General features: G+C 36.9%; 1 protein-coding gene across 3 annotated transcripts in view; it reads left to right on the top strand.

The window, feature by feature from the left end:
• LOC139974570 (hephaestin-like protein) overlaps positions 1-21240 on the top strand; it is a 43058-nt gene extending 21818 nt beyond the window's left edge. For all 3 annotated transcript variants that reach the window (XM_071981809.1, XM_071981810.1, XM_071981811.1), the window contains 12 exons: positions 327-493; positions 3031-3154; positions 3451-3616; positions 5275-5555; positions 6783-6985; positions 8750-8900; positions 10413-10625; positions 11253-11460; positions 12617-13209; positions 14193-14375; positions 17559-17669; positions 18973-21240. In XM_071981809.1, the coding sequence (XP_071837910.1) occupies positions 327-493; positions 3031-3154; positions 3451-3616; positions 5275-5555; positions 6783-6985; positions 8750-8900; positions 10413-10625; positions 11253-11460; positions 12617-13209; positions 14193-14375; positions 17559-17669; positions 18973-19067 (2495 nt within the window). In that variant the 3' untranslated portion in view covers positions 19068-21240. The remainder of the gene's footprint in view (positions 1-326; positions 494-3030; positions 3155-3450; positions 3617-5274; positions 5556-6782; positions 6986-8749; positions 8901-10412; positions 10626-11252; positions 11461-12616; positions 13210-14192; positions 14376-17558; positions 17670-18972) is intronic.
• The last annotated feature ends 48 nt before the right edge of the window (positions 21241-21288 follow it).

A 21288-nucleotide genomic window follows, 5' to 3' on the forward strand; every position in this document is an offset into this window, starting at 1 on the left:
AGATATAGGCATACTGTGTTCATAAATACTTTTGTGTTCATAAATACTGTCTTCTTAAATACAAAACTTTGTTCACCTTTAGGCCTACTCTTAAAGTTAGCCTAATAAAGTCCTGATGATGTATTAAAATCCAAAAATTTTAATAAATATAGGACAGCTAAATAATATACATGTGCAAAAAGGCAAATTTACAAAAGTCAAATTGTATGTCACACAATATGTATATTTTGAGGTGTCATCGCAATAATAAATCAGGAAACTGGACATGAGTCTCGACATCTGCCCTTTGATATATATCAAACTATTTTTTCTTCTCTCTCGTTTAGAGGATGGTGACTTTCTGGAGAGTAATCTTATGCGTTCCATTAATGGATACATGTACGGAAACCTACCCGGGTTGGATATGTGCTCTGGAGATCGTATTGAATGGAACATATTCTGTACCGGGACAGAAGTTGATGTTCATTCCATCACATTCTATGGGAATAGCCTGGTAGGGATGAAATTACTACTTTTTTCCAATTAGTTTTAATTCAACATGTATTAATCGAGGAGGTTACTGGCTAAAACATATTTATAAATATGATAATATTTATAATATTTCCTCATAGATTCCCTATAGCTACACTATACTCTATGTTTGACATTCAAACTATTTAAGGGAAATAAGGCAAGCAGAACAAAACCGAAAAATCAGATTTGACATTTTCAGTTCATTTCATTTATTTGTTTCACCTCAATGTAGAGGTTTTAACAGTAAATAGTGACTAACATAAATGTAAATAACGAGGAAGTGGAAGTGGCCTAGAAGAACTTTGCAAGGCTAAACGAGTATAGTGCCACTCCCCCATGCAAAGGGAAATATAAACCTAAACCAACCGCTCAAAGGTGTTCCTTTGATGCACATGACCTTGTTGGCTGAATTAATATAACAGCTTTATAGACCTTACTCATCAGAAAGTAAGGCTGTTGCATTGATAAATTTTGATCTTGTAAACAAAGATATTAAAGTGAAGCTATATTTGTCATGAAAGGACATAACCTATAGAAGGTGATGAAATCACTACACACCTTGTGCTGCTACTTTGTCATTTACCCACTGATGCATTTCATTTTAGGATACAGTGTTGCAAAAACACCCACAACCAGTTTCGAAACTGCCGTACAGGTGTTACAAAGGTTTCAGTTCAGATATTTTTGGAATTTATGTCATCAACAGCATTGAAAATCTCTTTTGTTACCTTTAATACTTTTTCGGTTTGAAATTCCGACAGTAAATGGATATACATATGCCAAATTGCAGACACTGACACTCTTTGAAGGGAAGACAAACTTTAGTAGTTATGGAGCAAATTTTGAAGGATTTTATTTATGGGTTCCTTGGACGACCAGATGTTACTTCTCCGGTTGGCTGAATAAATGAAACAAAACAACAAAGACACCATTATGTAGATATACATGAATACTAGATATAGATGTGTTTTAAAAAAAAAAACACAAACTTTGGGCCCGTAAGACTCCCCTGCTCGTGTGGATTATACCATTATTTTTGTGTTATTTTAGTATCTGCGAAATGATGGAGGGTAAAACAATCATATTTCCTATTTGGGGGTATTTTAATAGTTGCAATGCAAATGATGTTCACCAACAGACGACCTCCCAAGCTTACTTTGGTCGTCCGAAGAGACATTTGGTCGTCTCGGGCGACCGTTAAAATATCGTCCTGAGCACTCATCACAATATCTTGATTCTATCCCTAGATAAAGGTCTTTAAACCTCGCTTACTTCTTGTGGTGCTTATCATCATGCTTTAACTTGTTAATCTAGCATAACTATGGTGTGTATGGTTTTGACAATTTATCCTTTACCGATTTTTCCATGTTTGCTACTAGTAGTTGTACCAGAGGTCATTGTCTTAAACTCCAAAAGTCACAAAGTAGGATTAATATTCGGCATAACTTTTTTTCTAATAGGGTTGTGAATGAGTGGAACGGTTTGCCTGAGAAAGTTGTACTTGCAAGTAGTGTCAATGGGTTTAAGAATGCTTTGGACAAGCACTTTAAGCATTGTAATCGGACCTGAGTGTTTGTGTCTTCAGTTTTTATTCCCTCCTATAGGGTCCTTGATGGGGACTTGAGTGTCCCTCCTGATCCTTTTTTTCTACTAAACTAATCTAAACTAGCAATCTGAGTCGTCTGTGTCTTGTATCTCCTAAAAAGTGTTCATCGAAGGCGTTATGGTTCTTATTACAGTCTTGGTTGAACATTATTTTCCCTCTACCTTTTGTCATATGTTTCATTAAAATATGCTCGGAATGTGTCACTAATTGACAAATCTGTAAAGAAAATGTACCTACAATATGTCATCAGACTACATATATTTGTTACAATATTCATCTCTGTCATCAGACTACATATATTTGTTACAACATTCATCTCTGTCATCAGACTACATATATTTGTTACAACATTCATCTCTGTCATCAGACTACATATATTTGTTACAACATTCATCTCTGTCATCAGACTACATATATTTGTTACAACATTCATCTCTGTCATCAGACTACATATATTTGTTACAACATTCATCTCTGTCATCAGACTACATATATTTGTTACAACATTCATCTCTGTCATCAGACTACATATATTTGTTACAACATTCATCTCCATCTATAAAGAATGAATGATTTGTAAATTACAAAGACACGCAAGAAATTAATATCAACTTAATCAATAATTCCATGGTGGTATCATTCACACTGTTGCTGTTGACAGAAAACATCCATACTAATTTTGTCAAACTTTCAAAATTTATGTAAGTAAATAAACATCAGAAAAACTGACTGGGAGATTATTAACTAACGGGAAAGATCCAATTTCAAACTTTCTTGGGGTTTTTGTTTGGTCAAATATTATCTTTAATCTTTCACCAGTGATACAGCAAATTCACAGAACAATCAAATTAATTTGCCAGCATATATCTATGTGATATGTACATTAAAATTCTCATTTTGTTTTCTTGCAGAATTTCCGTGGCCACACAGAAAAGACCATCTCAATCACGCCAGCTATCAGCTTAAACGCCTTCATGACAGCTCGGAACCAGGGTACCTGGATGTTGACATCTGACGTCACGACACATTTTTGGGGTAAGTTCAAGTAAACTGGATGATTTTTATAAGTCATCATGATACGACACACTGTTAGCTTACACTCTGAGTGGCGTGTGTTCCATACTTGGTCCTTGTGAACTAGGTAGAGGTCCGTATGGGATACATGTCACTTTTTCTCCTTTTGTGCAGAGGCTGGCTAAAGGATAAAGAAAAGGACCATAAACAGTAATTAAATTGTACATGTGCAGAAATTAGTTATCCAGTTTTAACCAATATACATATATAAACGTCTTCTGTACGTTACTTCCAATTGTCGGTTTCATTTGTAATAGCTGGAATGCAAGCATTGTACACCGTGAATTCTTGTGGGCAGTCTCCATCGGAGCCCGAAGGCCTAGAGGGGGACACTCGGAGGTACTACATAGCAGCCGTGGAGCAGGAATGGGACTACGCTCCGACTGGTATGAATGGAGAACATTCCTTAACAGACGAATCCAGGTGAGTTCATCATCATAAATTGTGAAATTCGGTGAGGATATTTTAAGTCGCAAAGATGTTCCCAACAGATGTGAAGCCGTCTCTAATATTGCCGTAAAAAAGTGAAAGAAACCATGATTTACTTTACCAAGTGTGGCAGTGAGCATACAAGAAAAGAGCAACATTTGTTTCAAACTTTAGACATTACAGATATATTCCAGTACCAATATGACAATAATAAGGAAAAGGAAAGTATTCCAAGCTGTTCATTGAAAACCCCCATCTTATTATCTTTGACCTAACTGCATGTGATATGACTGATTGATTGGTTAAATCCTACTCGGGCTGGCATGTACCCTCCATTCTTCCCTGGAGGGGATCATGTGATATCTTTTATTGAAAATTTGTTATTGAAAAGCTTTACTCTCCTGTAGTGGTCTTTGTGTTGATTTATCCTTAATTAGATGACGCAGTTTGTTAAGTTTTTTTTTTCTCTTAAATTACAAATGTTATTGTTTGTGGGTTTTTTTTTTTTAGTATGAAAATCACAAGTGAGGATTTCAGTAAAGATGGTAAAGACAGATCACCCTCTTTTGGATAGTTTGAATAGATTGGAGAAAAACTGCAAGGTATGCTGGTATTCTGACCAACAGCTCAACATTGCTGTCACCCATCGTTTCAAATTACAATGCAAGTTGCAGTATTTACTGTCTTGCATTTCCAATGACGTGAAATCATTAACACTGAAATGACTTCCACTATTGCAAATACCACTCAAGTCATATTTGCTTAATTTACCAAACAGACTTAGGATAGTCAAAAAGATGCCCGTTATCAATACTCCAGCAAAATAAAAAAGGGTGAAAATAATATTTAAATACAACAAGACCTTTTTTTAAAAATCCCATTTTGATGCCTGCTTCAATCAAATAGTAATTTGTGTATGCATTTTGAAATGTCATAGCTCAGAATTGAACAACTGTGTTCCATACTTGTTAAACCAACTTTTATGTTTGTAGTTTTATACTGTGAAAGTCTCAAAATGTTTGCAAACATAGCATTGATTTGTCTCGAACTGCAGTGGGCCTACCCAGTCTTGTGGAGTTTGCAAAGTTTGGTACAATACAGCAACGACTAAAGACCACACTTTGGAGAAGTTGGCAAATTGTTCACTTAATAAAACACACAAAATAGTATTAATATATATATATATATATATATATATATATATATATATATATATATATATATATATATATATATATATATATATATATATATATAAATATATAAATATATATATATATGTATATATATATATATATATATATATATATATATATATATAAAGATGTGGAGGGATGATTTTATCCAGTTGCTCTTGTTCTGTCTAACCGACTTGGGTTCACTTGCCACCAGGGTCTAAAATTTACTAATTTCTGATGTTCATTATGCATACCCATAAATGATAATAAGATATCAGTTCTCATTTGTATTCCCCTTATTTTCACCATAACTCAGGAAATGCATTGTTGGTGGAGTCATTTATTAAACAGCTTGATATAATAATTTTGGTCAATTTCTAGTTAGTTTGGGACACTGTTCTCACAAAAATTCCCACAAATCATGAGTTTAGACATCAATTTTCAGTCATCGTTTTCCTTTTTATGTCACCACAGACCGGAGTCGACGTACTTCTCCAAGACCGGAAACCGTATAGGTGGGGTGTATCTCAAAGCTCTGTACAGAGAATTTGAAGACAGTAATTTTACTGTGCAAAAAGAGAGGACTGCCGAAGAGGAACACCTTGGTTTCCTTGGACCGGTGATTAGGGCAGAAGTGGGCGATACCATAGAGGTCGTCTTCAAGAATAAAGCAAGTCGAAACTATAGCATTCACGCACAAGGCGTGTATTACAACAAGTCCAACGAGGGCGCTCTTTACAACGACGGATCTACTGGTGAGTCATATAGCCAACCAGTGATGGAAACAGCTGGTGGATTTGTGGAAGCTGAGGAATACTCGGGGAAAGTTTGTTGTCCAGTTTAATAGAAAAGACAAAGCAGTTGAGGAGCATCATATTGAGCCCTTTGAATTTTGTGGAGATCAGACGTTGAGGTCAACAAACTACACAGTGCAAAATTTTAAAAGTGTGCACAATATTTTCAAGTAGGACAAAGTGGAAGAAAGCTTATATGCAACCAGTACATGAAAATCCTAGACAGATGGCAAATTCTTGTATATCATATCTTAGTGGAGGTCATGCAAAGGTCACCTGTGTTAGCAGATGTCAGAATGTCAAACATTGGGAACAGCATGATATCTCTTAAAGAAAAAAAACTTGGCAAGATTTCTTCTAAGCATTTGGTAGTCTGTGATGAGAACTTTGTGAAGCCAAATATGTTTTGTAGAGGTTGAAGTTCATCCAAAAATATAATTGTCCAATGGAGTACAAGTGGCATGTTGTTGTTTTGCTGCAGAGAACAAAGTTCATTAAATTATATCTTCTGAAGAAGGACATTTTTATTAGGATTGCAATCTGAACAACATTCTTTACCCTGTCGTTGCCACATCTGCATTCACAAAATATTACCAAATTATTACAAGCATCGTATTCTTTACCTTACAAAATAGTATGAGGAAAACATTTCAGCAATTTTTTTTCAAGCAATCACTTTCACCATCTGGGAACATCCCTTTAAAATACCCAGGAAGGCTTCCAGTCGAGGCAAATTTCTTATCTCAAAATATTCTCCTTTGTGATTCCTTGCCAGAGGCAAATGGAATCTATGCAGTCACGCTTGTGTGTGTGTGTGTCTGTCTGTCTGTCCATTTGTGACACTTCCTTGTAATACACAATATCTCAAGACATTGAACTTTGATGAAGCTCATACTTGGTATATAGATCCCCCATGGGGGAGTACATGGTCCCTACTGTTGTTGATGCTAATTTCATGAATATTAATGAGCAGACGGGGCATAATGTCAAATCCGTCAAACTTCAATATCTCTGCAACCGTACACCCGATATTGACCAAACTTGCTGTGATGGAATAAGTTCAAGGTGGTACATATGCTTGCACTATTTAAATTTGATCTAATTGATATTCATGAGTGGGCTGGGCTTTGAAAGATTTCACCAATATTTATCTTGTAAACACGACTTTGACTTTCTTGTTCTACTTAGAGCATGATGATGATATGGTGACTCCAGGATCAACCTACACCTATACATGGCTAATCCCTGAGTACATGACCCCAACGGATCTAGATGGCGATTGTGCCACCTGGATGTATCAATCACAGGTTGACCCTGTCAGGGATGCATACTCTGGCCTGATTGGACCAATTCTGGTCTGTAAGGATGGATCACTAGATGGAAATATGGAGGTATACTCGTGGCATTTGCCTTTACGTGTACCCGGTGTTCCTAAGAAAGAACCCGTGTTAGAAATGATCTTTATAAACTAGGGTGTGACATAGTTTAACCTTTTCTTTTGTTGATTTACTGTTCACCCAGTCAAAAGGTAATGGAAGGCTCGCAAATTTAACCGACGATCATCGCCGGCCCAGCCGTTGCTACCTAATGTATTGACATAGCAACTAGCTGGTAATGAGTCATGCTTGAACACACACATTTCCTGGCTTCCAAGAATCTGTGGACAGTTGTATGCACTGACTATGAGACCACAAATTAAGCCCCTAAAAGTTGTTTAGTTGTTAGCAGTTGTTTAGAAGGTATGTGGTATAGTCTCGAAGAGGAAATGTAGTATTTTACGTACACTGTTGCTGTGGCGATCGATTGAAGGTTTTAACTTTGAGTACTTTTCACCGGTATTATATTTTCGTTTTCAGTGGTGATGTTATCAAAACACGAAAAAATACATGATTAAATTAAAGGGCAACTTCGGCGAAAGCAAATTAGTGCTTTCTATATCAGTTGATGGGTTCTTGGTTTTTGTCGTATATTTGCAAATAAGTCTTACACAATCAATTAAAAATACACAACACGCGGTATAACTATTTCCTACTTCAAAAACATCATCTAGAAGATAAAAATGTTTCGTTGGAAACTAAGGAAAAAACAGATGGATCAGTGTTAGTGTGAATGAGTTTCATAATGGAACAGGAAAAGAAGTCAAAGTATTTTGACACATTCAATGCGAAAACGGTGTGTCATGATTTCAACTCATTCTTGAAATAAATCTCCTGCTACTGTGGTCAGAGTGCTATTGTTACATGAAAACCACAGCCCAGGAAATGCCAAGTGCAGCTTTTGTTTACAAACAATAGCAGCGCTTCTCTGTTGGGAACTGTATGTTCATTACTTTAGCATACTTAAGCGTGAGCGATATGCAGGTTGCATATTGAGCTGTGGTGTGCTGCTGGCTGGGCCGGCGATTGATCGTTGGTTAAATTTGCGAGCCTTCCCTAAATGGCTTCAACAATCTGTATTGAAGTAAAGACTGGGTTGTTACTATAGCACCTACTTCTTACTGTGTGTGATACTATATGTGTACAAAATCATCAATGAACTCACACCTACCATGGGACCTTTGTTTAATACACATGAGATGTTCAGGTCCTAAAAGACTTTATAGTTTTCTGCATAGCTGTAGTTATATAGATAGTTGTAGTTATCTGAGTTATCGAGTGATTCAGCTGTTGTTAATTGCTGCAGTCAGTATTACAGGTCAAGGCACTAATCAGGAACTACACAAAATTGTGTTCTACTGGAATATGCTATTATAAATCAAACATTTTTCAAAAGACAATAACTTTGGCATTGATGAAAACTTTTTGCTCAATGACATATGTGCTTTTATATCAATTGTGTTAAAGGGGTTTTAGTGTAGGATATAAGCATGTGGAGGACCAAATAGGAAAAGTTTGTAGACTTGAAAGATTATGAGGATAATTACCTTCAAATGAATAACATGTAAGTCTCGTTCGATATATGTGGCAGAAACAATCTTTCTGAGTGCAGATTGCATTTCAGTACCGTTTTATACAATGAGATAGTAGCCCTTTGACGAATTATCCGTTACAAAGACTTGAAAAACAACTTTGATTTTTGACAAATAAGTGCATGTGTCGACTTTTCAGAAGAAGTAACAGATATAACCTAAGTTATTTCTTGTTTTATTCGGGTAGAGAGGTGCTGATGCCGAGTTTTTCCTGCTGTTTATGAATATGGATGAGAACTGGAGTCATTATTTAGACCACAATATTATGAACTACATTGATAATCCAAGTGAGGTCGACCAAACTGATGGTGACTTCATAGAATCTAATAATATGAGAGGTACGTACACAAATTACATACCATTGATATATATTGTACCACACATAGCTAATCAGCACTCGTAACATTACAGCAAAACCTAGATGGCCTATGAAAGACCCACTTTAGAGTGGTCTAAATTTTCGTTTGGTTCCTGACTTTGTTCACCATGACTTCCGGTCTTATACTAAAGATGCATCAGAACATTAGTACAAAATCTGCAAGCATCTAGTATACTTTGTATTAATCAGAACATTAGTACAAAATCCGCTAGCATCAGGTATACTTTGTATTAACCAGCCTTTGGTGATTGAGGAAATGCAGCATAAGTGATTCTTTCCCTTCATTCATAAATATGTAGATATTGTTTCATAAAAACTTTCATCAAAAACTGTATTTGTGAACGGTTTTCTTCCCTCTGAAGGCAGTTTGCCTTTAATATGTTATCAACTCTAAGCAAATACATTTCACAGATTGAACAAAGTTGGGACCACTTGCCAGATGAGACGTGAACCAGACTTGAAAATTTAAATTGAAAACTAAATTGAAAACTTTATTTCCACTTCACTTATTTTAGTATCGCATTATATTTCTGACTGTTCAGAGTTTAAATAGCAGTTTGGAATGCTCCAAAACTTTGTCTCTTATAAAAATACTATCATTCCCTGTGTAAAAAACAAAACAAAAAAACAGCGCTACATCATCGAACTTGTATAGCAACATGAACATTTTGCTATAAAGCATTTTGCGGTGCGATAACAGATAGTAAAATGATACCCTGTTTATGATACCCTGTACATTGTCATTGTATATACCCGTACATGATGTGAGTTTCTATAATGTTACATATCAGGTTACATATTAGTAACATAAAAAAAAGACTTGATAGATGTGATAGGCTTGATACTTGAAACTTGAAGGACATGATTGACTTGATACTTGATAGTTTCAGTATAGAAATAAGATCCTGTCTGTCTCATATCCATGTCACTTCCTGTATAAGTTGCCTTGTGTCCTGTCGCTGGAGTCAATTGCACATGTATGTATAAGGAAGAAATTTGGATCAAGAAAAGTTTGACGTAAAAGTTTCAACGCATAACCTATCTGTCATTGTTTCTGTTTTGTTCCAGCCAGGGGCGTAGCCAGTATGTAGTACTGTAGGCCCGGGCCCGGGCCTTCACTTTTTTTGGCCAAGTTATCTTTTTTTTAAAAACGCCCATAATTCTATATTAATATTTTAACTCGTTTGTTTTTGGGGTTTAAAAGTGATATTGAATGAGGTTTCTCAAGTTAGCAAGAGGCCAGGGAACCATGCAGAATGCACACTCGGGAAGGGCTGTTTTCTGGGGGGGTTGTAAAGCCAACAATTTTCTTGTATACTCCGCGCCAACTGATGGTGGCGCTCCGCTCAGATAGTCGTCTGTACTACTTTGACATTTCTGGCAACGCCCCTGCCAGCATGATCTAGGATATAACATAAGAGACTCTGCATTAGACTCTCTAGCATAATATGTATTTGAATTTCCTGGACAGGTATCAATGGTTATCTCTACTCCAACCTGCCTGGATTAGACGTCTGTGTGGGAGACAGGGTCTCTTGGCATCTTGCATCCTTCGGCAAAGAGAGCGACATGCACATGGCGGTCTTCGAACAACAGTCCCTCGTGTCCAACGGTCTGCGTCGGGATCTGGTGCCTCTCTATCCAGGGACCGCACAGTCTTTCTCTATCGATGAAATTACCCCCGGTAGGAAGGAATTGAAATTGATTAGTAATTAGAGAAAATTGAGAGCAAATGACTGGTATTGAAACTGAGTTCTTGTAACATGCTTCATATCTGTGATGTACATGTAGAAACCCTGCAATCATTGGTAATTGAAGGAAAATGGAAAATTCTTAGAAGGCTGAAACATAGGTGCTACTCTAGTAAAAGTAGCTGTCTGCCAACTCTGGGCTGTGAGCAAGGAGCTTCCATGAGAACTTAGCCATGGCCCACCAAACTTATCCCACTATACCCAACCCTCCCCTGGCCCACCAAACCTATCCCACTCCCCAACCCTCCACCCTTAAATACAATGCATGAAAGCTACCTTGGACTGTGACACATCAAGGCTCAATTTCTGCCCTAAATTCACCATTAAAAGTCATGCACAGGGTGACTGCATGGCAGTCTGAAATGTGTTTGTGACAGAATCACTCATTGCTATATAATATTATAATGTACAGTCAGGTGCCCACATTAGCCATACAGCAGGTAAGTATCATGCAGCCGCTGGTTACATAGCATGACGATGTCGGGGGAAATTGTCATAACAGTCATGGATAAGTCTGAGCCCTTTTAACTGTTTTATGTCGTTACACACCATTCTTGCAGGAAAGTGGTCTGTGACCTGTTATGTAGCCACTCATTTTGAGGGTGGCACCCAAGCTGCCATTACTGTAGACCAGAGCTGCGGTACCTACACACCTATTGATACACCCGTTGGAGAGGTGTTCTACTTTGCTGCTGTAGAGATGGACTGGAACTATGCTCCTGTAAGATATGACCCGGTCAGGAGCCAGTCGTTAGACGATGAAGACAGGTAATGTGTAATTTTGTCAGGATTGTACTAGAGGACTGAAGTGAAGGTCGCAGGGGGGGGGGGGGAAGTGCCCGCCAGAGGACAACAATCCGGAAACTGGTTGAGATTCTGAACCATGGTGTATATTCCTGACTGGTTAATTTCAAAATGGAATGGTGATCTTGGGTTGTTGTCAATACACAAGTTGCACAATCAAGTACATGGTAAAGCCAAAATGGGATTTGCATTGCCACTGTTGACTTGCCATATGTGGAGGTGAGGGGTTGGGATGGGTGATCCAACAACCTGGTTAAAGATTGCATAATCCAGAGATGTATTTGAATATGGTACTTTTCATTAGGATCAAACAATAAAGAAACAACATCAAACTGAAATGATATTCCAAGTATAGTTATTGATGAAAATTGTGGATTTATAACATAAAATTAGCATTTTGTGTTTGGTCAGCAATTTCACTAAACCTACTCAGAAGTGTCACAAGCAAACCAAAATTGCATTAGATCAAACTTAATGAGACACCTAGGTTTTACCACCGAGAGAATCATAATGAATTATATATAGATCTCAATGTATAAAGCACAGACCTCTTGATGTGTAGGTGCTTATACATTAGTGCATACAACATGAAGTCAGTAGGATTAAAGTCAGGAATTCAAAATGTTGTAAGGTGTTGAATGTTCTGTTCTCATATAAGGTGTGGCAGGGAGTCACTCTAGACCAGGGGTGGGCAACCTTTTTGAATGAATGGGCCAGATATAAGGGGTGAAAATTGACTGGACCGCACCTAACCATTGACCTGCTGTTGATTTCAAACTTTTGATTCCGAGGACTTTCAAGCAACAGGTGTGTGTACTTAATCTATATTCACAAAAACAAAATGTCAATACGGTACGATACCGTACAGTTGATAATTAATGGGGATAATAGGCCTACCTGACAGCATCGTAGGGCGATAAATTCTAAGCAGCTAGCTCGTTTTTTTTTTATGATGTAAAATATATTGATTTTTTTTTCATTTTCTTGAGACAGCTCAGGGGCTGCAAAAAAATCACTGGCGGGCCGCATGTGGCCCGCGGGCCGTAGATTGCCCACCCCTGCTCTAGACAGTCCGCTCGATAAATGTGATCTATTAACTAAACTTTTCTCTCTGCCGTAGCCCTGGAAATGTCTTCGTCCGGCGAGATGACCATCTGCTCGGCTCCACCTACAAGAAGGCTGTTTACAGAAGGTTTGAGGACAGTTCCTTCTCACAGCAAGTTACCAGAGAGGAGAGCTGGGGAATCCTGGGACACCCCATCCATGTAGAGGTCGGAGATAGCTTCCAGGTGGTTTTCAAGAATATGGCAAGCCGCTCCTATGGGTTCTACATTCACGGAGTGCAGTGGGTCAACTTTGACGAAGGTGTCGAAAAGAATGGTGTCGCACCCGACGGTACGTTCACGTTCGATTTTGTGGCTACCGAAGGACCGTCTGATATGGAGGCTGCTTGTGCCCCATTTCTATACATGTCTTTGGTCGATCTGGCACGGGACGCTGCCACGGGGCTTGTGGGTCCACTCGTGGTCTGCAGAGAGGGCATCCTGGACGACGGAATAAGGAAAGACGTGGCTAAGGAGCTGTTCTTATTCTTCATGGTGTTTGACGAGAACAAAAGCTGGTACCTCGACGATAACATCCAAACTCTCGCTGGAAAGCCAAATGAGGTGGACAAAGGTGATCCTGAATTTCAGGAGGGTAACCTGATGCATGGTAAGATTAAAACTAGTCTACTCTCACTAGGACTGAGTATCTTCAATCCTACCACTGTCTCTACATAGGAAGGTAACCAAGATAAACTCCTGAGATGGAGTCAGGCTTTGAACCAGCTTCTTAGATCAAACTATTTATCTCTAGTGGATAAGCAGTTTGCTAACAGTTTTTCAAACTATTAAGCAACGGACGTAGTGAAAGCAGTATCAAAGTATACCTTTAATATTCAGTGCAAATTTGTCTGGTTTATGTCTCGGACAACCAAGGGGCCTTACTGTTTGGTTTTCTGAAAAAATGTACTTAAATAGGAAACAATGATCAATTTTGTAAACTCTAGGGGAGATGTGTAGGTTTTGGTGATTAGGATGCCAGTAAACCTCCCCCTCTGGGCGGATCATACCATTATTGTTGTTTTATTTCAGTTTATCCAAAGTGATGTAGGGTGATACCAAATTGATTATTTTACCTATTTAGAGGTATTCAGTTACAAGGAAATGCAAAATTGATTTTTAGCGACTACCCATCTGCAGGACAATATTCAAAGCTGATTTTGAAATTCTGAAATGTGGTTAAAATGCGACCTTGTTATTTTTATGTGTTTTCATCAAAATAAAGAAAAGCTACAGGAAGTTCACAAAACTTAGAATCAAAACCCTGAGCCTGCATGACGGCAGATATTGTTTTGTCTCATAGATATTTGATATGTGTTATGTAATAAGTATTTCTCCAAATGTGTCATTTCTTATTTCAAAAGGAGAAATATAAATTCTTGTATCTATCCCTTTGATTCGCTCAGGAATAAATGGGTTGCTTTATAACAACCTTAAAGGTTTACAAGTGTCCTTTAACCAGTCTCATAGATAGTCTCATATAGTCTCATAGATATTTGTATAAGTATAAAAATATGTATTTCTACAAATGTGTCATTTTTTATTTCAGAAAGTTGATTGTAATTCTTGTATCTATCCCTTTGATTCGCTCAGGAATAAATGGGTTGCTCTATAACAACCTTAAAGGTTTACAAGTGTCGTTTAACCAGTCGACGGAGTGGTACCTGATGGGACTGGGTGATGAAGTCGATCTGCATACCGTTCACTTCCACGGACAGACCATCCTCTACCGTCACGAGAGACAACACGTCGCTGACGTTTACGAATTGGGACCAGGTATGCATGCGATACACGGATACAATGTCTGTTGTCTTTACATAAGGATTTTTCCTGTGACACAGTTAGCATGTTTATATATAATTTTTTCGATATGAGTTAGTTACAGTAAAAAATGGGATTGTGGCTAATACCAGTAGTAGGTGTAATCTGTAATTTTGGGAGAAAGGGGTCCCTGAAGGTAGGCGGTGGGGTGAGGGGGAGTGGGGGTTGAGCTCTGGAGAGTATTGGGGGTAAAATGTAAAGCCCCATCCTCATATGTTATTTTGATTTTTCCAGATATGTGGTTGCTTATAGCTAAGAAAGTTGGCATTTTCATAGATTGTGGATTTAATTGCATCTGTGATTACTTGCCATATAATTTGCTCTTAATTCCACTGACTTATGGATAGAGTAAGTGAGATAAATTTGTTCAAGAATTAAATGAGAACCAGAGAAGTGTTCATGAATTTTATGAGAAAGCCTTTTAAAATCTCTCATGGCTGCATTGTTGACTCGGTTAATAAGGGTGTTAAAATCTAGTCTACAAATTTTGGCACAGTAAAACAAGGAGGCTCTAATTCTTTTCTGATCCTTTACAAGTAAAAAATGGTACCAGGAAGGAACAGCGTATATAATATGAGATAAAATATAGGTATTAAAAACTTCCATTCTTACATCTAACTTAAAATATGGCACAATACAAAATAAAGCAGAAATGATATAATAAACCCTCTTTAAAATTCTGGAAATATGACAAGTAAAAATTAAGCTTATTGTCCATACACACCCCCCATTAATACATTGTTTGTTCAGTACGGTCAACTTCGACACCCCGTATCACAGCTTTCCTTGCTTTGGCAGTTGAGTAGGCTCTCGTGTTTAATATTGGAATTTTCAAAAATCATCTCTTTAGATTTCTTTGGGTTCAGAAGTAATTTTTTTTTTATCACAGACAGTAGCAACATGAGATACCACAGATTCATAATGACTTTGATCCACATTATGTGAAGATTTAAATGAATGAGAGTTACATAACATTATTTATACACTTAAAGGGTGTGAAGACTCGAGCACAAAGAAACATCTCATGCCGGTAATCTGACCTAGTTTCGAATGAGGTGTAACAGAAGTGTTAGACACCACCATCGATCCCAGAAAATACACACACAGCTTGCTACCGTCGGTAATTAGACACTAGTGTACAGTCAATACATACAGCTATGGTCAATACCCATAGCACAGTGTACATAGCAGCGATGGACATATCAGGTCTAGATAAAAGATAACAAGGTATCACGTTTCATTACTGTCTGCATTTTGTAGGGACAAGAAGAAAACTTCACTTGCAAGCAACGGAAAGTTAACTTTTTCAGAGCGCGGCAGGCGGTTTGGGGCGAGTCTTCAATGCCTTTAAGTATTTTCACAACTTACTGCCAAAGTCATCAGTTGTGAGTTTTTTACAAAGTTTTCAGACTTTGACCTCTGTTGACACCAAATGACAAGTGAACTTCACAGAAAACAACAGGGTTCTTGTACTCCATGAACTTTATGAGTTATGGTGTTTACAAGCAAGTGTCATATCCACACATGCATCCACCAATACACACATGCCATCACCAACTCATAGATTCCTTCTGTCTCCGGCAAAGAATCAACAAAAGCGTAAAAAAAACACCATAAAAGCAAACAGAGATAAACTGATAAAGCCTCTGTCCTGATTAGATCACAGAGCACTAACGGTGACCAAATAAACTTGATTTGAGCTATCAGCATAACCTCTTGCAAAATTTGAAAATGATGAAAAACAAGAGTTTGCCCTTCACCGAGCTTTTAAGGTAGGAGCTAAATGCTGTTGTGTAAAGCTATGCTCAATGCCTATCCGAGTCTCGTCAATTAGCTGAAAGCCCCACAATTAAATTTATGACACAATTAGAGTCAATTTCAAAACACAGAGCTATCATCAACTAAGGTTCCAAACCTTGACCTTTGTTGTACAAAAAACATCAGCTGTCATTTTGTATAAAATAATAATTCAAATAAGTGACTTGTTTAGCCCCCCTCGTTTGATCTTATACAGAAGACTTGTTATCCCCCCCTGTTTTTGTTTTTCTCTGCCTTGTTTTTTCTTTTTTTGTGGAGTAATTGAAGCATTTTCAAGTCACATTGTTAAGGGCTAGAAAATATTCCATTGAGAACCAAATCCAGCATGTCTTCTGGCACGCTGTTGAAGATGTGCTACAGATATAGGGAGAGTGATGCAGACAAAGCAATACTTTAATTTGAATTAGCCATCAGTCTTTTTTATTTTTTATTAAGTTATTGCAATGCTTTCTGGCTGCAAGTTCTTTGTGTTTGTGTTGCTCTTTGTGTTGTCCTTGTGTGAAAACTTTTCTGGTATTAACGGTGGTTTACATTATAATAGACCTGTGATTTATAGTGTATAGACGTCAATGGAAGTTGCTGAAACCATAAAACTAAACATTCAGAAAAGAAGAAAATGGATGCTTCTCTTTAATAGAGCTGTTGCCAAATTTAGTTGAAATTTGATAAATTTGTGTTCTCACACTGTTGATCCTAGTTTGGTGTACTGGAAAATTGTCTCACATGCAATTTGAATTATGCTCCTCATCCCCTTTTTAATTTTGTGTTAAAAGTAACATGACTTTGTGCACATTTTAGAAATGCTGCACCTCAATATCATCCAAAATCTATACAACATGAAGACGTTTTCATGTAGTTTTATTTCAACTGTACTTGAACTTTGGAAACTCAATGCTTTTTTCCTTGTGGTAGTTTGGGCCACTTTTAGGAACTTTCTGGTTACTAGAACAAGTCCATTGATGACTTCAGGTAGTTGATATCGCACAGGTTGAGAGCAGCATGATACGATTAAATTATAAGTCTTAATGGCCTTATATCTATTTGCTATGAGCTAGCAGTGGATAAGGTAATTATCCTCTTTGCTGATTTTTTCATCCATTTTACCTTAAAGGAGCATTCCTTACTGTCTTATTAAGTTGTTGTAAAACAGAAATCCCTGTGTAGCATGCACAACAGATTTATGTTGAAACTTGCTTAAAAATTGTTTTATGTTTGAATAAGAAGAAAATGCACATATTTCTTTGGGTCTCTCCTAGTTTGCATCTTTCGATGCTTTATTTATTTCTTCATCTTTTGTAACTTTTTTCATCTCCAATGCAGGAGTTACAGCTGCAGTGAGAATGATTGCAGATAATCCCGGGGAATGGTTACTCCATTGTCATGTAAATGATCATATTCTGGGAGGCATGGAAACCACCTTTATTGTAAATGGTAAGAGAAAGAGAGCTCTTTGTAGATGGTAATAGTCATAGGCTTAGGAGCCTTATATGATTTGGAGGGGCTGTAAGGACTTGCCTGAAAAATATAACCAAAATTGTTAGCGCGCTCTGCGAACGTTCAACATGTTAATGTGCACATCATATAGGCATTCATCGGCTATTACATCACATGCCAATATCATACAATCATTTTTCGTGTTATTACCCGTCCACATTGGTTATAATTATTGGGCAAGTCGTTACAATAATAATGATAATAACATAAGTTTAACCATTGAAAAACACATTGCAAATTATTTTTCTTTCAGTAGGTGCCCAAAAAATTCTCAGCATATTGCCCGAATTTTCACAAAAAGTTTGGTTGGGGGGGCTGCAGCCCCGCCTCCTAAGCCTATGGTAATAGTAGCCAATGTTTAATTCAGGGTTTATTTACTGTTCTTTCATCTGTGTACTATGAATGTGATGCTTATATGCCATTTCCTTTGAAATTGATTTGCTTTATGCAGATTTTCACCCGCCCCCCCCCTTCTCCCTCATCCTGTAAAAAGTTACAAAAGTTGAGCAAACAGTTGGTAGAGCATTTGTAAAGACAAGTAATCAACAATCACTCATTTTTCAAAAGTGAAAAATTCACGTAGAATACATTAAATATTTATTCCTCATGAGACAATGGTGGGCCAAATAGATTAACATGCCTTGTGGTGACCCCTTATGGGATCATACTATGGAGTGATTCGTGTAAAAATTCCATTTGGGACTAACTGGTGTTTGTGGCCAGCAATGTCACAGTCACTTGTGAAGCTTCCAATTCTTTTAGTTTATGTATGTATGCATGTATTTTAGATCCTCCTGCAAGCAGGAATTCGCTAAGAAGCCTCATTGGCTTATCAAAGCCGCAAGCTGACCGAAATCAATCTCGTACCATCATATTTCTCGTCCATGATTATGAATTGTCAATTGTCAACAACTCTGTAACTGGATGACATACATTAATCTTGGAGTGACTCGAACCGGGGACCTTATGATTGGAAGGCACCGGCATTCACCACTGAGCTAACACTCCTAATAATGCCTACTCTGCATTAAAAGAGGGCCTGATGTTCTGGTTCTTGGCAGGATTCTTTCTTGATAGGGTAAACTGACAGCATATCCTGCTAAGGTTCCAAATGTCAGAAATATATGTACACAAGCCATTGTATAAATTGTAGAGCAGATTTTGGCCAATTACTTTCCTCTTCTGTGACTTCAAAGTCAACTCTCTAAAATAATTCATTTATATTTCCCTATCATTACAGAACCAGAAGGCGCAGGGGCTACCATTGTTCAACCAATAACCCTCACACTGATATTTCTTACCGGTCTCATACAAGCATTTCTTTTGTTAATTTAGACCCCGGAATTGTCGAAGCGGTGAATCGAAAACAACCAGGGATCGATGCACACATCATGCAAGCAATTTTGGGAGATATTATTTGTCAAAAGAAATATGTGTGATGACAGTGACAGGGTTTAATATAGTAGAAGTTTGTCTAGTTTCAACTTCTTTGTTTAAAGCTGATGTAAGTACAAAAGAGCAATATAGAAGTGATGCATCTGTAAAACATTTTTGCTAATGCTAAGAAGATGTAATTTAAATAACATCTTATGCTTGGTGGAGTTTTTAATAGTGTGTCCAAACCAAAGTTGTTTAGAGGTACATTTAGGATGTACTGGCAAAAGGGTTTGGGTACCCTCTATTGGTTGGAGCTGCAAAACCAAAAAACTTTTGTTTTCACTTTAAATGTTGACTTTAGACACAAGTTAAGTTTTGATATGTTGTAGATTGTTAATAAATAATGCTTTCAGTCCAATATTTTATTTCCATATCAATTTTTAAGTTTTGAAAAATGACCCTTTAAATGAATATTTTAGGCTCATCAATTAAAATGACTGGACCTTGTAGTCTAACACACAGACCATTGTGCTCAGTTTCAAATGCAACACAAAGCTCATTGGTAAAGAAAAACATGCTCACAATGCATTACTAATTTGTCAAGAACAAATACTTGTATAATATGTCAGTGTGCTTCTTCTATAGTCGAGGATTCCAATCACCCTCTCTTTGATTTATACATGAAACCACGTAGAAATTACAGGATCCCACGTATGCGGACAGAACAGTTTAGGCGACCATTTTTACCTAGAAGTATTAAGACTGTGAATTGTATGATACATAGATAGCTTTTTTTTAACCTATTTTTGAGATGCTGTAGTCCATTTTATTATATTGTCATTTTATGATGAATATCAATAAATTTTACTTTACTGTTGACTGTCATCGAAGGGTGTTCTGTTGGTCATCTGCAATTGAGGGAACATTTGTGGTCTAGTTGTTAGAATTGAAAAAGGAATGTGGTCGAGTTGTTAGAATTAAAAAAAAAATGATGGATTATAAAATAAGACCTGCCTTATGAGTGGACATCATTATTAGTGTGCCTTGTAAGAGGGATTCCAGAGATGTAGCCTATTTTTAAAACTAACAAAAACAGTCATTGTCCTTTTCAAATTTTCTTTATGATCTCAGAGTTAGATATACAGTTTTATTTACTTTTATATGTCATTCCCGTTTGAGAACAATCCGAACGGTATCCGTTCCGTGCATTGTGGTAAGTCAGCTTAGATTGCTGTTAAGCATAAGCCTTTTGGAAGCTACAGTATAAATAATTTGACAGCTATTTGATTATTTTATGTGGGTTGACTCAACGATTACTTGATCCAGATGATGGTGAAGAGATTCTGAAACTTTTATTAGGAGATAGTATTATAGTACAGCAAAATAAGAAACAATCTTGTAAAGAAAACAAAACATTGCATTGTCTGTCATTGTGTTTGGCCAACATCACTCCACGTTTGTTTCATGTTTGCATTCGATACAAAATGAGTCTACTTGAATGAAGAAGCCTCAGAAAATATAGGAAACGGGGGAAATATATCCGGGCTGTGTAGTGTACTATTTCTCTTATCAGTTGAAAATAAATCTTCATAAGGATGGTTATTTTAACAGGTTTGCTCATACTTGCCCATACTTGCACATATAATCTTGAAAGTATATAACAAATTGGTATCTTATTTTGTAAGCAATAGTTTTATCTTTAAGTATACCTTTCAGTGTGCAGTATTTTGTCAAAGTTTTGTGATGCCTAAATTTATGATTTTTCTGTATTTATAAGTCTTGAGTGTTAAGAAACTTCCAGAGAAAAGCTTAAAACTTGTTTTCATTTACATAACATTTATTGAAATCTTTACCATTTAATTCTGCCAAAAATTACTCTTTATGTTAAATGATATGATCAACAGTACTGTGAATTAAATCTTATATTTCATTCACCATGATACAGTACATATATATATATACACTTAAATGTAAGGGGGAGAAGCCTGTTATTACAAAATTTAGTCAATTTAAGAAAATAGGGCTTTCAATATTTGATATATTTACTCATTCTCAAGCTAAGCCATTGTGGACCATTTTCATCCATTTCTACAGTTGATTTATTTAGAAAAGGGTCCAAAAATATTTTTTTTAATAACAAGGGATTGTATGTAAAATTATGTTAATGTTTTGATTTTAT

The sequence above is a fragment of the Apostichopus japonicus genome, chromosome 9 (genome assembly GCF_037975245.1).
Source record: "Apostichopus japonicus isolate 1M-3 chromosome 9, ASM3797524v1, whole genome shotgun sequence".
Classification (NCBI taxonomy): Eukaryota; Metazoa; Echinodermata; class Holothuroidea; order Aspidochirotida; family Stichopodidae; genus Apostichopus; species Apostichopus japonicus.